The sequence below is a fragment of the Aulonocara sp. 'chitande type north' Nkhata Bay genome, linkage group LG11 (assembly GCF_057382095.1).
Source record: "Aulonocara sp. 'chitande type north' Nkhata Bay isolate Kocher_YH1m ecotype deep benthic linkage group LG11, A_spYH_male_GT1.1, whole genome shotgun sequence".
NCBI classification, from domain to species: domain Eukaryota; kingdom Metazoa; phylum Chordata; class Actinopteri; order Cichliformes; family Cichlidae; genus Aulonocara; species Aulonocara sp. 'chitande type north' Nkhata Bay.
The window spans coordinates 15,765,157-15,782,731 of record NC_141354.1 but is presented as its reverse complement, the minus strand read 5'-3'; the positions used below and the strand labels follow the sequence as shown (position 1 = coordinate 15,782,731).

Genomic DNA, 17,575 nt, shown 5'->3' with positions numbered 1-17,575 from the left:
ATGCAAGCATGAGATAATATTAGCAATCTATAAAATGCCAGGTCCTATTTTTATAATGTGAACTGGGGGTCACGAACTGCTGCATAAAAGACCATCACAGTTATGAGCCTGAGCTGCTCGACTCCAAATATACCCCAGGGTATAACTTCAGACCTGGATATGTGCCTGTAGGGTATTTTTGGGTCAGTGTTTACAGGTGTTTGTTCACTGGCAGCAATGCCAGGAGGTTAGTAGGATACCCACTTTAAGAAGTTCAAATACACTGGAGTTCATGTTGTTGAAATTATGGTTATTTTGACCAAGGATAGCCGGGAGGCAGGGTCTTGGAGCAGGAGCACTTATTTTTAGTAGAGATGGCACGATACCACTTTTTTATGTCCGATACCGATACCGATATCATAAATTTGGATATCTGCCGATACCGATATGAATCCGATAGTGTTTTTTTTAATCAACAAAAGTGTTTTTTAAAATATCTTGCTGCATTTTGCAAGTCTGCAAGTTCATACTCAAGTTTAAAACAACAACTACACTAAAGCTATTCTGTTATACCTGTATGCAAAAAAAAATATTTCATAGTTCAGCAATACTGATCAATCTAATAAACTTAAACCTACACCATCCTCCCTATTCTGGTATTTTAAAGAGTACTTAGCATAAATATTAAGCAACCTAACTAATAGGGTTCCAACTCCCAGCAACAACAAAAATAAAAAAATAAAAAATAGGGAACCACCCCTCACGCTCCACCTCATGATGCTTAATCGACGTAATCAACCTTAATTTGATGCAGTGTGAAAAAAAATGCACAGAAATCAATTATTTTTCAAGAAATATTAAATAGATTCAACATCTTTCTTCAACAAAATTGCAGACTGCACAGATGGTACCTTCCCAAAGGGAAAAAGTACTATAGCTTACTAGGGTATATATATTAGACTTAATAGTCACTATATACAGTAATTGACTTCTATTCCTTTTACATCAAATTAAAACTTTGGGTGTCAGATAATTATTTATTAAAAGCTAGACATTTTAAATGAGAATAAGAAAGAAAAGTATGTCTTTGTGCCCTCTTTTCCCTGTTAATGCCCTATCGGCCCCCCTGGCTAAACTTTGCTAGATCCGCCCCTGCACAGTTACCAGCCGTCAGCTACGTAGAAAAAGATCCTGGAGTAGAAAGTAATAATAAATACATTCTAACAACAGCTGATCAAGCTTAAACGTGCTGCTGTTGTTCAGCTGCTGGTTTCCTCTTTCTGGTGCAAAGTGGGCCAAAAGCAAACTAGAGACACGGACTCGCGACAGAAAAGCCGATCAGCTGATCGTTAAGCAGTTTCACGATTGAAGTAGCAGCAAGAAGAGGCAGTCGCTCCATATATCGCTCGTTAAGCTTAACGCAGGAATGCTTTACAAACATTCAGAGATGGACTTACACACTTGCTTTACTTCTCTCGGGGATAACTTTGTCGGAGATGAAATGCCGGGTTGCTAGCGAAGCTCCAAATGCTATCCAGACCACCGACAGGTCCCGCATGCCACAGCCGCTCTATCACGTGATGCCTACTGCTCTGACGTGCTAACGTTCTGAGGTGAGTTACGGTGTGTTGCAAGTTTTGTGAGGTGCTTTCGTGATATTTAATGGATCGGATTACATTTTTTATTTTTCTCCGATATCCGATCCAGTAATTTAGGTCAGTATCGGACCGATACCGATACGTAATATCGGATCGGTCTATCTCAAATTTTTAGTACCGTAAAGTGCCGCATCTATTGCAGTAAATTCAGTTATTTTATCAAAGACCACACCTCAGATTGTGCAGTGGTTTTATTTGTCTAAAACTGACTTATGACTTATGGCCTGTCACTTCAGATCCACCTTGGTGAACTAAATCTAGAAGGCAGGAAGGCAAGTGCAGGACTCGTAATGAGGGGGGAAGCGAATTGTAGAATTTTCATGTTTTGTAAGAGGGTGCAAAAGATCTACAGTAAAGCTGAAGTTGCCGCAGGGATGCGATGCTCTTGGTAGTGGGGTTTTCATTTGGCTGTATTATGTGAATAAAGCAAAAGTTTGTTTTGGCTTACTGAATGCACTTTTATGGTGGAGTAAACTAACGCCGCAGTTTCAAGTAGCCTTTGTTCTCCTGTAAACCAGCTTAACCCTCTGTAGGGTTAAGCTGGTTTTAAATATGAAAACCTGGTAGTGTGAGGATTTTTTTTTTTTTTTTTTTTTTTTTTTTTTTTTTTTAACTTTGATTTGTACACACAGCTGACCTTTAACTGCCCACCTTTCAAAAATGTATTAAAAGCAGCTTTTTTTTTTTTTTCTTCACCCTTATTTTCCAGCTTCGAAGTCACTTTCAAGCAACATTCATTGGTACATGAGTGAATTCTGAAACAAGTGCTGATGTCTCTCTAAACCAACCATTATATCTTCTGTGTTGTTGTTGACGTTGTGTAGTCTATGTGGGTTAAGTACTACTCTGTGCTATATCTGTCTTCTTCAGACTTCATCTTCCATTCCTTGTGTCATCCGCCTCTCCTTCCTTCATCCGTCCTCTCGTGGACGCTCTTATCTTTTCCCTGCTTCCTTTGTACTTTTCCACTAAGCTCCATTTGTGTTCTTTCTCCACAGGTGTCGCTCTGAGCACCTAATATCAAAACCAATTGCAAAAAAAAATATCTGAGAAACGTAAGCCATGGCTGTGGCCGGATGTCCGGATTATTTCCTGCATCATCCCAATTATCAGGTAAATGGAAATATTTCATTTGAGATATTCTATTTTTTTTTTTTTTTTTTTTTTTTTTTTGGGAAAAGGGCAAAAATGTTCTTTTATCCTCCCTGATCAAAGACCGAGTCAGTAACTTGTCGTGGCATGGTTGCATCATTCTACTAAGATGAATCCACAAAGAGCAGCAGCTGGCTGGACCTCTGAGGCTCCAAAAAGATACTAAAGTAAACTAAATTGTTAAATTAATTCATGATTTCTCTTAAAATCCTTAACTTTGGCTGACTTTGGAGTCAGATTTGTCTCCTTACACCTGGTCTTTGCACAACAAGTGATGTCACAGCTACTAATATGAACTGTGCTTTGGTGTCATGAGTGTGCGATTATCGATTGTGTAGATGTGGAATATTAGAGCGCAGAGACTCTGTGCTTTCTCTGCTTCCTGTTTGTTTTAACTCTTCTACTCCCATGTTAGTGCTGATGCCAGGGATTTTCCTGAATGGTGATGCCCGTAATTCAGGAGAAGATTGCATTGGTGACATCACAGTTGGCCCAAACGGTGTGATGGTTATGAATAAAACTTCACTCTACAAACTGCACATGACCAAATTCCATCACTCAGTATCCCCTCAGCTGTCCCAGCTGCTGAGGTTTAGATATGGATTTGTCTTTTGGTCAAGTTGTCCCTGATCTTATTGTCTTTTTCTGTTTAATTCAAATTTCCACAGACATTGATTTACAAGCGAATGCCATCATTTGTTGCAGAGGAACAAGAACAAACTTGACTTTTTGACCTTGCTGTTAGATTTAGCAGAATCATCACATCACCCTCAGTGGAGCAAAGGGCTTCCAAGCATTCAGAGCAGGCCAGTCCGGCTGTGCGATACAGTTCAGTCTGCTAGTCTGTGTCGATTCATTTATTTTGGCACAGTTTTCAAATTTCTTTTATGTACATGTGCTCACATACTTGTATATGTAGTAGGTTTGTGTCAGTGGTTCTACTACAATATACAGCAATTTCTAGCAGCTGTATATTGTATCTGCTGGTCTTTATTTTTAATAACAAGTTATTGAAAAAGCTGCCAGAAAGTGAAAAGGCACAGTGAATTTAAAAAATAACAAACAAAAAACCATGGTGCCCAAAGATGGCAGTGTAAATATGTGCAGGCTAATAATTTTCCTGCATCTGGCCCTGCATTAATATTTTTCTTGTTTTAGATTATTCAGCACTAATTAAAGACAGACTGGAGGCTGTTTCAGAAAGAAATGAGACATCATTTAGCTCTTATTTCTTTGCCAATGGATTGGGCGGGTCCTGTTAGAGCTGTAGTATATGGATGTTAATGTACACACACACACACACACACACACACACACACACACACACACACAGAGCAGTACTCGCTCACTCGGCTGTTTGGAAACCATTCACCTATAACAGATGTACCTTGACTCACTGGATGAGAAAACCCATTCACTGTGAAATTCCAGGGTTGTGGAAGATTTTCCCTGATAAAACTGAAGCAGCAGTACCAAACCGATTCAGCTAAAGATAACATTCATTCTATACTCCAGGGATTATATCACCACTTTAATCTTGTTTCAGATGTAATCTTGATAATCTTGACTGCTGGCTAAATGATCTATATGTGCAGAACTAGGCACATCTGATGAAGTAAAGGACGCTTGCTAGGAAGCTACACTATGCCCTACCAAGTCAAAGTCTGTATAAATGTCAGTGTATGCGGTTTTATGTAACTATGGAGAGTACAAGGAGAGTTCCTTGTGACACAAGGACTAAAACACTAAAATGCCATCTAAAGAGATCTCCACATGCCAGTGAACAATACTGTCACGAAATGTTCACTGAATAAACATGCACCAACCCCAGGACGCTAATATTAATGCTAGTTATAACAAGAGTTACCTGAGCATTTGCATGTCATTTGGGCTTAACATCAGCAGTTCGGAGTTTCTAAAGACTGTCCTTGTTTATGCAGTGTGAAGATGTGCATCTTTTCACTTTTCCAGTTTACTGTCAGTGCATGAACATTAAGACCAGCAGTATGCTACACGTGAGGGCAAAACTAGAGTTTGTTCATTTTTAACAACTTTTGTAGTTTCTTTAAGCAGTCATAAGGATCTGTAAAGGATATTCAAGGCTCTTCTTTTCTTTATAAGCACAAAACCTGAAATGGTTTACTACTATAACATTTCCAGACTAAAAAGTGGTGATTAAAGCCCTCAGTCTTGTAATGTTATGCAAATGTCTGTCATGGCCCAGCTCTGCCATGGCTCATTTGATTTTAACTACAGCTACGTTTCCACAGTATAAACAAATTAATCAACAAAGCTTTGTAGCAGACATTAGTGTGACCTCCTGATCTCATTCTAGTTATGTAATAAGGGATTTCCACTTGCTGCCTAGTGTTCATGTACTGTATGTTGCAACAAGCCTATTAGCGTTGTTTTTTTCCCAGTAGGTCAGTCTGAAATAAGACTAGGACCCTTTTAGCATTAGTGATCTTATATTTAAAGAATTTTTGTTCTCATTAAAACGGTAATAGAAAGTGCAATTTTTATCCTGTGATACTTAAAAGCTTCAGCCTCTCTAATGTCTGCAGACTGCAGTCAAGCGTGTAGTGTCCACTGTGCAGAGGACAAGTGGACAGTTTTGCAGTAAGGATCCTAAATGAGCACAGTTGGTGCTTATGTAATTACTGTGTGCACTGAAAAGTTAAAAATTTTGAATTGAACGTACTGGGGAAAAAGGATGTTGAAGATGGAGCTGCCAGGCAGGAGGAAAAAACCTCCCCTCACTTGTGAGCAGTGTTGGGTAAGTTACTTTAAAATAGTAACTTAGTTACATTACTAGTTCTCTCAAAAGTAACTCAGTTACTTCAAGTTACTCGTTACTTTCAAAGTAACTAGTTACTAGGGAAAGTAACTTTGGTTTTACTCAGAATTCTCTTGTTAATGTGTTGCTTCCATAACTTTGCCAGTCTTCTAGCTTGCTTACTTGCCACAAGTGCACTGTGCCACCTACCAATAGAAAGGAAAAGATAATGTGCATATTTCCACGAGAGAAATCCCACGCCTGAACCGTCATTGACTGCTGCCATGATTCTAGCCTACGTCACAGAGTCATGTGCGCCTTTTGATTCCAACACAAAAACTGCAGTCGTGGTGCTTTCGATTGTACTCAGAACTCAGAAATTCTGCCTTCTGAATAGGAAGATGTAGGTAACACCAGACTGCAGATGAGCTGCACACAGGGCTGGACTGGGAAAGAAAATTGGCCCGGGCATTTTGACTAGAAACTGGCCCACCATTATAGGAAAAATCATAAAGCCTTTGAATGAAAACAAACACTGTTGTGACAGTGATGTACACTGTTTTGATGGTATATATGCATCAATCTATCAATCGTTTGTTGTAAGATTCAGATAATTATTTTTTAAAAGCTAGACATTTTAAATGAGAATAAGAAAGAAAAGTATTTCTTTGTGCCCCCCATTCCCTGTTAATGCCCTACCTGCCCCCTTGGCCACACTTTGCTAGATCCGCCCCTGCACAGTTACCAGCTGTCAGCTACCTAAAAAAGGATCCTGGGGTTATTTGTCTCTCAGAAACAGTTCATAACTTCCCTTCAACTCATTCATGTCACCTAAAAGGTAAACCTGTTTCTCCATCACAGCTCTGATGATTCAGTAAGGACATCTCCTGGTTTCATCTTCATGTTTCCCTCTCACCAGATAACCAAACCATATCATGACCAGCAGCTTTTTTTTTTTACAGCTGTGGCTCCAGCAAACATCAGCTGATACTTAAAATTAATATTAAATAAATTCTAACAACAGCTGATCAAGCTTAAACGTGCTGCTGTTGTTTAGCGCGACATCCGCTGGTTTCCTCTTTCGGTGCAAAGTGGGCGATAAACAAACAAGAGAGCCGATCAGCTGATCATTGATCAGTTTTCATGATTGAAGTAGAAACGGGAGAGGGAGGGGGGAGAATGAGAGAAGAAGAGGCAGCTGTGCAGCGTAAAGACACAGAATAACTCCAGCTTTGTGCCTTTTTCATTGTAGCTGAATTACGGGACAAACTGTTCCTTTTCACCTCAATAAGAAACGCGTAATATTTCTCTGAATACCAGACGGGACGGTTGGCAACTCTAATAACTTATGAACAAAATAAGGTTCAACATCATTAACTTCATAGCACCCACCCAGCTGTATAGAAACTCCGTCATGCTAGCTAGCACGCAGTACGGAAAAAGTCAGAATAACGAAAATAAACTCCACCTAAACTTGGTTCATATCTGACCCAGAGAGACTGCAGGTCATAACTTCTTACCTGAAGTTCAGTTCACACTTGGACCGGCGGCCGCCTCGGGTCCCTTTTCCTTCTGCGTCCCTTTTCCTTCATCCACCTGCTGCCTCCACCACTTGCTAATGTTACTGAATCTGTGGAAGCTCCGCGATAGCCACCACACGAAGTAACGAGTAACGACCCTATCTAAATCCCAGTAACGAGTAACGCGTTCCTGATTTTGGCATAATAACTAGTTACCGTGCTCGTTACCACAATAATAACGTAGTTACTGTAACGCGTTACTTAATAACGCGTTAGTCCCAACACTGCTTGTGAGTGACGCTTGCTTGACAGTTGTAATCTGATAACTCGGCTTTAAATAAAAGGCTGCTGAGGTACCGACGTTTTGAATCATACTCACGTGAGCTAGTTTTGAATTCAACTGATGGAAACGACCTAAACTAGCAACAGTCTGAACTCAATGGTGAAGAGAAGACTGTCAGGATCAGAGTGGAATGTTGAGCTGTGTTAACAATGATGACTTCACTTACTGGTGAATGTGAATCAACTACTAGTGTGTGTTTGAGGTCCAGCCTCCACTCCTTTTCGTCTGTGCCTTAACCTTGCCTCTGGCCTTCCACTGACCCCTTTTTAAAGGGTTAAATCCTCAACCTCCTGACTTCTTTTTGAAGTTCTTTTCAACTTCATTAAAATGAAAGGGCTCTTCTGTGCTCCTTGTCAAAATTTGGCCTACAGTCAAAGTCCTGCTTTTTGCCCCTTAATAGTGTGCAGGATATGTGGGTGGGTGGGGAAGTCTGTGCATATGTGCCTGTAGAGCTGGGCGATAGAACGATAACGATATGTATCGCGATATAACTTTTACTCGATAGAGAAATTAAGCTATCGCGATAGACCTCGCCGCTCTTGTCCTCTTAAAAAAAAAAAAAAAAAAAAAAAAAAAAAAAAAAGGTCAGCCAATCCAAATTAAGTAGCGCAGAGCCGAACCAATCACAGCCGCAGCGTCACGTCGCGTGACTTGTTACGTACCGCACAAGTGCCAAGCCGCACGTGTGTTTGTTTGGGAAGCAGCCAGCGCGTAATGGAGGAAATGAGTGCGCCGACTAGAAAAATCAACCGAGCGTGACCGAAGAGAAAACAGATGATGGTTCCAATGCCGGAGAGATTGTCGAACGGAAGAGCCATAGAAGTTCCGTAGTGTGAAGGTATTTCGGCTATTTCAAGTCTGACAAAAACAGAGTAGCGTGCACTGTAAATTGTGCCGAAAGCAAGTCTGGAAATACAATAAACTGGTGCATGCGTCACACTGTGCGCCACGTTATTGTTTCGGTGAAATGAATTTCTACAATACTGTTAATTCTACTCTCTGCAGTGTTTAAATGCTTACAAATACACACAGTTACTGTCCCTCCACACATACGACTCGGTTCTGCTTCTATGCCCCAGCTTTGTTTACTTTTTCCCACCGAGGCTTCTAGACTTCTGATTGGCCAATATTTCTGCACGGTTAGGAATCTAGCGCCACCTGCTGCTTTGGCATGTTCATAGCAGCGTTTTCCTTCATTTCTGCCTTTATGTGTGGACGGGATTATTTTTTAAAACGAAAACGGAAAATCTCCGTTTTCAAAAATACCCGTGTACGTGTGGACGTAGCCTCAGTCTCTGACTGGAAGCGCTAATTCGTCATTCGGCTTTTGTCAGACTAAAGTAACTGTTAAAACTGTTTGAAAAGCTCAGCTATACAACAAGGAGAGATTGAGAATTTCCTTTTAGTTCTCAGTTTATTTGATATTGACAAAAGTTAGTCAGTTTTGTCTGTTCTTCTGTAAAACAAACTAAGATTTATTTTTAGAATTAATATTTTGTTTCTAAGTGGAATTGACAATTTAGTCTGTTTCGTTTGTTCTATTTTGAAACTTAAACGCTTTAGCGGCTGCCTTTTGTGTAGTTTGCAATATTTGCCTTTATTTATCTGAAAAAGTCTCATGTTCCTTAAGTACATCTACCCTGTTGAACTTATTATGGGAAATAAATATTTAAATAAAAACAAGCTGCTGATTATTTCACATTTTACTTGTGAGCAACGGCACATTTAAATCTTACAAATATAGTTATTTGGCTTATATCGTGATAGATATCGTTATCGCCTGAAATGAAAAAAACATATCGTGATATGAAAAAATCTCATATCGCCCAGCTCTATGTGCCTGTGCTTATAAGATTCAGAGGTGTGATGACAAAATGCAAGAATACAGGAAAAAGAACCTTTTTTTTCCTTTGTTGGTAAGACACGAGGTGTGCGTGCGTGTGGTTTACTTCCAGACAGCCATGCCATACAGCATTGAAGAACAGTATATGGTGTGAAAGAGTCTTTACACTTCTGCTCAGTGATGCTCAACCATGACCATCCTGTCCTGAATACACACAGCAACTTTGTGATACACTTGCACGCCAACCAAACTGCTTGGGTGACTGGGTACGGATCAGTCACAGTCTGGTAGCTGGACCAGACGGTGTGTGTTGATGATGGGTTTGCTGTGTTATGGGAACAAATGTAGTAGTGTGGTGGTCATTTCTTTCTGGGGGGGGGGGAGAAATACCACTGAAATTCAAGACAATAAAAGACTGAACAATACAGCTTAATGATTGGATGCGGTTGGGTTAGTTGGTATAGAAAAGCGGTTGGGGGTAGCTGTGGTCGACAGACATACACTGACAAAGTACATAGCATGTATACCAGTTTATTTTTTTATTTTTTTACCAAGGCTTTGGTTTTTAACAGAGGAGAGAAAAAAGTTAAACGTGCATTAATTCAGTATAGCAGTACCATTATTTTTGAAGAATGGAGACATCAGGGTGAAATTCAACAGTATTTCAAAGTGACTAGATCCTCTTTGAACTGTTCAACAGTCCTGGTTAGTGGGGTTTAGATGTCAAAATGCTTTAAAACTTGAGCATGAGAATAATAAAGCTTGTTATAGTGTTTACATTACGGTGTAAAATCAGTTTTGATTAGGAATCACTGCTAGCCTCACATTTGTGTAACAAGATAAAGATTAAATGTGTTGTTGCCATCAAGCACTGCGCTGCAAGGAAACAAATTTAATGAGATTCACCTAAAACCTTAAATGTATTAGCAAAAGGCTGCTTGTTGCAATCCTTTTGACCTGTTAACTCCAATGTGGGGCACAGACTCCATTATAGTTTCAAAAAACAATAAAAAAAAAAAATTGTGAGGTGTGTTTTTATACAAAAAAAAAAATCTAGTTCTGCCTGCATTGTCTGTACTCTAAATGAGACAGAACAAGCTACTGTAGCAGCTTTTATTACAGCGTCAGAGGAGGTCTTGTGTGCTTACAGTGAGTAGTGATGTTTTTCTGAACACTGTCCACCCAGAACGTTCTGTTCCCTCTCCTGCTGTGTCAGGTCCTGTGCGGGACGCTAGTCGGGACACAGACAAATGATAAGTTGCTCTAGCTGTGCCAGAAACAAATCTGAGACGAATATGTTTACACAAATGTACATGGTCGCTCCTTTTACTCTGATTTTTATTTTATTTCTGACTTTTTGAACAGTTTGTCCTGACTGGACTGCTTCAAGCCAGCATAACAAAGGGCAATCGAGGACACTGTGGATGAGTGGTATCTTAAGTGCTTTCCATCTGTGCTCTGATGCACACCTGCCCATGTTTGCACACTGTTTATGCTATATGTGGTGTCATTTTACATTCGCAGTGTAGGGAGAGTAGAGAATAAGTTGGCTCAGGTTTTCTGAAGGCTTTGTAACTGAGGTTTGTTTTCCGTTGGTTATTTCCATTTATAGCTTTTACTTCCCCTAAAATGTTCTTAGGAAAAAAAGCTGTTTCTGTTTAGTTATAGCTTCGCCTTTTAAAGTGCAGCTCTGCAGGAAAAATGATTTCCAGAAATGGAATATACTATTCAAAATGATATATGCGTTCATGTATAATCACCGGTTCCTATCAGTGGTTGTTTCTGTTGCTTATTTTGACAGTAGACCAGGACAAACGACCCTAACACTGGCACTTTAGAGGGCCTCGTGTTGTGGTTTCACATGGAAATGATGGCCACCATAAGATTATTCTACATGCTTGTGAGAAAGGCATATTTAGCTGGTTGCAGTTTGCAAACTCTGGGCCAGATGCCACTAATTCCTACTCATCGGTCCTTTACGTGATCGAACAAGTTTCAACAAGAACGTGCTCCACCATGTGGGCGTTCAGTTCCACAGCATGAATGGTTAATTTAAAAATAAATGAATGAAAGGGGAGAGAAAACAAAATTTGCATTCAGCTGACATTTAAAGGGGTAATATACTGGTGATTTTAAATGTTGATCATGTTTAGATAATGCATGTTTACATTGGCTACTGTAACAAAGTTCTAAGCAACTCTTTATTATTTGTTTTGTTTTTTTCTGTCTTCTTGCTTCTCTCTCCCTCAGCAGGAAAATATAGACCGGTCTTCCAATCACAGACAGACTGATCTCATTGGTCCAAGATTTCAGCAACCGGCCAATCAGAGTTCTCCTAACCATCAAGGTTGGTCCTTTTTTTTGTTTTGTTTTTTACCTGATTGCACATTTTAAAATGTCTAGTTTTGGGCATGTTTTGGAGCTTGTCATTTAAGACTGCATGCTATTTAAAATATACATAAAATAAAATACATATCAAACATTTTTCCATTGCCATTCTGTTCACGTGTTGGTTTTGGGGGTGTGATATATATTTGGGTCTCTTCCGCTGTCAACACTTGAGCTGTTCAAAGGATGATGTGCATGGACGCAGGGTGCTATTATAATTACACTGTCTATGGAATTGTGCCATACAGGGCTCATCCATGACAATCGGAGCATGAGATTTAAACACAATATTGGCTCAGCATGGGAGGTAAGGGTGGGGAGTCTGTGAGGACTCAACCAGTGAATTAGAACGCTTGTCGCTGGCATGGGAAATAAATGGAGCAGAAATTACATTGTCATTTTTCAGGATCATCTGGGATAGAGGGAACTGAGGACTGGAGAGGCAGATGAATGGAGATGAGTGTCACTAGGCGATATTTTTGTTTACACACTCGGAATATCTCTTTGTCATGCTTATTTTACAGTTTCATACATTGGACGACAAATTATTACAAGAGCTCATTCAAGCACTTTAACACTCGATTGGTACATCTGGATTTTTAGTCGAATCACTGTACTTGCTGACATTATTAAGCTTGTTTTCAAATAACTATCCACTTTTATCCTTTTTAGCCCATTAAAGTCACAAGTATTCACAAATGAAACAGTACAGCTTTGTTGGACAATGGCCTTTATCGAATCATTTGCAAGCCAGTATTTGATTTGATGAAATAGGAGCTGCTCTGGATGATGTTCTCAACATGCAGCTGTGCTAACCACATTAGGTTATAATTAATTTAGTGTGGAGTTGAGTGTTTTGCACAGCTTATGTTGGTCCAAGTGCGTAAGCAGAAAACTGACAAGACCACATTGTCCAGTACCTTAGCATGCCACGTGAGTCATCTCGTGTCAAGGGCTCAGAGTGTGCTAATTCCTTCTGCTTTTGTTGTTTTTCTCCATGTTCGTGTCAGTTATTTCTCTGGTATAACGGAGCTTAATGACAGCATGTGTTTTGACACAGCAAGTTTTTTGTGTGTTCTGATGTATCTCTGACAATAAGGAAAATCTGCATCTTTACAATCTGAATTCTTGGGTGTTATTTCATATTTTGGAATTGTTCTGACATCGTTCTCTCCTTATGAAGGCAAAAAAAGACCCATATTGTCTAACACATCTTAAACGTCTTCTGTCATAAATACACTTTGCCGACTGCAAGATGAAATCCTCTGAATGTGACTATGTAAAGGTTATTTAATAGTAGCAGTATTTATTGGCCTTTTTGAATCCAGTGAATGTAGCAAAATGCCATCTGCCACAAGTGTAAGATGTTTGAGTCCCACATCTCTCCACTGTCGCACCTCAGACCCTCACTGGTAAACATGGATGTGACCATTGTTCCTGGTGGTGGTGGGGGCATATCTGTGATGGGTATGCAGCTGCTAGGCAACAAATCCCATCAATGCTACCAATGCAACCAATGCAGTTCAGTAATCTGATGGCGTGGCTCCTCAAGGGGTCAACCAGTCAAGATCTCAGGCTGGAAATGAAGATCCTAGGTCTTCAAGTTATGCTTGGTATTTTTAAGGAGGATGTGACAGACGCACCATTTTAACAAACAGCATTTCACCCAGTTCGTGTGAAATTCATTCTTAGGTCCTGTATGTATTATGCCTAAGCTCTGACACTTTGGCTTCCCACAGAGATATGTCAAGGTCATCCCAGCAGGGGAGTGACAATGCTAACTTCTCACTTAAGGGGAAGCTAGTGGGTGGAGGTTGAAATGCTTTTAGCAAGAGCTACATCAGTGTGGCAGCTGCAAAGCTTTTGGGTTTGGGCTTTTGTGTGCAGGCATGCAGCAAAGAACAAGGGTGAATACTTGGTCAGACCCCAAACATTGAGAAGGTGTGTTTGGACGTGTATAGCAGTGTGAGAAGATTTGTGAGAGTGTAACAAGGGATATTATATTATAATTGGCCCTGTGAACCATAACTCTGTGGCAAGCCTAACACTATTGAGAGATTAACAGTGGTCAGCCAGCTGATAGACCATCATCCCTCTAGCCAGATCTGCGCTGTTAATTATCACTCTAAGCAATTTCACCCACTTTTCCTTTTACATATAATTCCCACTCAGATGTGTTTCTGATCCTCTGTTCACTCCTGTATTTTCTTTCCTTCAGTTCTTGTCCAATCTTCCCCCTCCTCCTCCTCTCCTCCAGTTTCATTCAGACCCTATCCCACACTCCCTCCAAATCAGGAGGCTTGGCCCTCAGTGGGTGTTGTCACCGGAGGTATTGTACTCCCCAGTGCAGAGCCACGCTTAACAGTTCAGACTTGGCCCGTCTATACTCCCCCAATCTCTTTGAATGTAAACCCCTCTGCTGGGCTCGTATTCAAATGCTGTTTGTCCCTCAGTACATCTTTTGTGTGTGTGTGTGTGCAGTTGATGTACTGTACATGTATATATTCCCCCTTCTTTAGGGTTGCGGCCCTTTTTGTTTTCTTAACTAGCAGGAATGAATAAAAGATGAAAAGGCAGCATTCCTGGAGAGCCATACGTGTCTGCCATCATCGCAATAGTCTTGCTTTTGTCCACGTCGCTCTCTCGCTAATGATCCAAAATATTCAAAACGGATTTTATGCAGATTTTTGTCAGGTCCAACTAGTTCAGTGTGTTCTGACTGTATTTGGCGTGGCTCAAACAATAGAGGGTGCTTGGGCTATTTTTACCCCTAATTTAACCTGTTATGGGTCCTATGAAGAGGAGGGAGGGCAGTAAAGATGTCAGAGGAGGAGGGGAGGGAATGAATTCCACTCATGGGAGAAGTGAAACGATGAGTAAATGAGAACAGTAATGTCCGTGTTGGTCTTGGAGCGGTCGAGGCTTTATATTTGGATCTGACTTCTCCAGTGGAGTTTAGGCCGAGTTCTTTAAAAAGAAAAGGGGAAAGGATTTGGTTATTATGAATAAACCAAAAATATACTTATCAAATATGACAGTTAAAGCAATTTGCTCAAATGGAGCTTAAATAGTAACCCAGTGCTCTTCAAATGTAGAAGAAAAGCACAGTAACTGAACCACCTCCACGTGGATGCACAGTCTCTAAGATGATAGGATCCAGGATAATCGCACCTCTTAAAGGACTAATTTAGCGAAAGGATTAAGTAATGAGGTACTTGTTACCTGTGCTCATATCCATTTACCGCTCAGTATTAGGACTAATTTCTGCCGCTAGTGATTTCCTTCCTACCCATTCTGTTGTGTGATCCCTGTTGCATTTGTAAATACTTCCTGTGAGGAACGGATGAGGCTGAGTCAGAGCCTGTAGCTGTAAGATTTTTAACCGAGATGCCTCTCGGGTGAATACAGCTTTAAATAAATCCTGCTATCTGTTGGTTCTTTCAATCTGTTTTGCTCTGTAAACTTTGCGCATGGTGGTGAATAGGAGTGCAGCAACTGTGTAATGGCTTTCACAGCGAGGTTCAGTGTTGTTTTAAAGCTCCATGCCTACAACAAGGCTCATAACATGGTAGTGATGCTGTACATTAAGCATATGCATCAGAGCTGCTACTTGTCTCTTTCTTTCCTCCCTGTTTTGAGTCTAAAGCTGCAGCTATGTGTGCTTCCTGCTGCACGAGCTGCTGTGATATTTTATTAGTATATTATAATTTCTGTAATATAGTGAGAGCACATGTGAGGATAGATATAAAGGTTTGTGTCATTTCTCGTGGCTGCCAAAGCCAAGTATCACGTGTAGCTTCTGTTTTCTGGGCTGTGTCCAACGACGAACAATGATAGGCTGCTTCCCTCTCCAGATCTTCAGAGTTTAAATCCTGTGCATGTGTGCGTGCCTGCCTGCATGCCTTCTGTGTCATCAGTCTGTCTGCCTCACGCCACGGAGCATGACGCATATCTTTGTTTGTGCGATTGTGACATGCAGTGGTGATTGCGATCATATGACTGATAATGACGCACAAGTCTTCCATAGCTGCAAGAGTTTATGGGTGGTGTTTCTTTGTATGCTGACAGTTCCCCAGAAGCCATACTAGGTCGGGTACATGCTCTCCCTACCTTGAGGGTCATGTCGCATCTCTGAAGAATAAAAAGGATAAAAGTAATTTTTGAAATTTGGTCTTACATTTCATGTAGATTTTCTAAACTTTTAGATGTATGTAGATTTCCTTTTTTAAACAACAGGTGCAGCATGCAGGTCGTGGTGCTCTGTTCGATATTACAACTGTGTTGTCTGTCCTTAGTCCTGTGTTTAGCCCCGTATGCACCCTGGATCCTGTGGCATATAGGTCTTTAGCTCTCTAGGCTATCTATAAGTAGCTGCTGCAGCTTATCTGTCACTATTTATACCTGCAGATTAAGCGCCAGCAGTTCAGACACCTGTGGTGCACCTTCCTTACATTTTGTTTTAAGGAAAAGGTCCTCAAAGGCGACACAAGTTTTAGCAGGTAGCTATAGCTAGAGGCAGAGCCATGCCTTTGCATGTAGATGTTTGCGTGAAGATACTGACTCACTAACCTGTGACGCCTCTTGTTGTTTAATCCCTCCTTCTTCTTTTTTTTTTTTTCTCCCTTTTTTTCCCAGAAGAGGGAAAAAGTGGCATTTCCAAAAGAAAAATGGCCCATTGCCAGACTGGTGCTCACTTTGAGGCCAGTGCTTTTAAAACTACATTAGTCAGATTACAGTTTTCCAATGTAAGCTTTCTGATGAGTCATGGGATTTTTACCTGTGATATGACACCTGCATGATCCAGCTGTCAGGTGTGCTGCACTCTGAGTCAGCAGGGACAGTACGTGAGGCATGTGGGGCTCATTTGAATTCTGACAGCAGTCCGGTGTCTGTTAAAGTTACAATGTAGTATTAATTTACATTCATTAGATTAGTATTTTTTTTTTCTCAAGTATACTGGGTATAGCCTAAGGTTTTGTGGATGCAGGAGGCGGCTGGTGCTAACAAAGCATCTGTATTACTTTCCATTTCATTTAGACTTACCAATTAGTTACTAACAGAACTATGATCTAAAGCTGACGTGTGCATATTCATAAATGAGCATAGATGTATAATCCATCCACATAAGATTTTTCACAAAGGGCATCTTCACTGCTGAACAAGAAACTAACAACCTCAGTGCTTCCTAATCCCAAAAGTCTTCTGGTCCTGTGTTCCAGGGATGCAAATTTAATGTAGTTTTTGAAAAATGTTTGTTTTCAGGAGTCTCAAAGCTCCTTTCCTCATCCAATTAGTTTGTCTCCCTCTAGTGGTTTGCATTTGTGCAACAGCACGGTTGGGATCTCTACAGAGACCTTATGATAAATTCATGGGATAGATTTCTTTTTCATAATGGAGAATTATTAATCACAAGCAGAATCACAGCTGCGGCTTGTAATTTAAAAAGAGCAAAGTTGGGCTGTCAGTTTACCCAGATGCTCAAACTTTCACAGCATGGAGCAATTAGACGAGTTTCCCTTCAGCTGAGCTCACGTCAGGCTTTGATAAAACATGCTCCTGGAGTCGGTTGAAAAATTCACTTCAGGAATTTAAATGTGCCTGGAGGTTTTCGCGAGGACTTTGAAGATAGACACCTTCTGAGAAGAATTTCACATCTTTCTTTTAAAGACATTTAAAAGCTGAGTGTTTGAAAGCTGCCCTGAATGCAGAGCAGATGCTTGCAGTGCGGTGCCTTTACATTGAACCCCAACGGTTGGAGCTGAAAAGTGTCATGGGCAGGTTTGTGCTTGTACCTGATCTCCCTGGAGATTTGGCTCACAGGGCATTACGGTGTATTCAGTCGAGATGTTAAGATATTCCTGCTGATTGAGCACTCTGGCAAAACTGGCAACAAATCTGTGCGCGTGTCTGCGTGGG

General features: G+C 40.6%; 1 protein-coding gene across 3 annotated transcripts in view; it reads left to right on the top strand.

The window, feature by feature from the left end:
- Nucleotides 1–17,575, top strand: part of grb10b (growth factor receptor-bound protein 10b) — a 72,909-nt gene that overhangs the window by 18,018 nt on the left and 37,316 nt on the right. For 2 of the 3 annotated variants that reach the window (XM_086310772.1, XM_086310770.1), the window contains exons 2-3: nucleotides 2,636–2,750; nucleotides 11,522–11,618. In XM_086310772.1, coding sequence (XP_086166898.1) covers nucleotides 2,700–2,750; nucleotides 11,522–11,618 — 148 coding nt within the window. In that variant the 5' untranslated portion in view covers nucleotides 2,636–2,699. The remainder of the gene's footprint in view (nucleotides 1–2,635; nucleotides 2,751–11,521; nucleotides 11,619–17,575) is intronic. The other variant, XM_086310771.1, reaches the window with a different exon arrangement.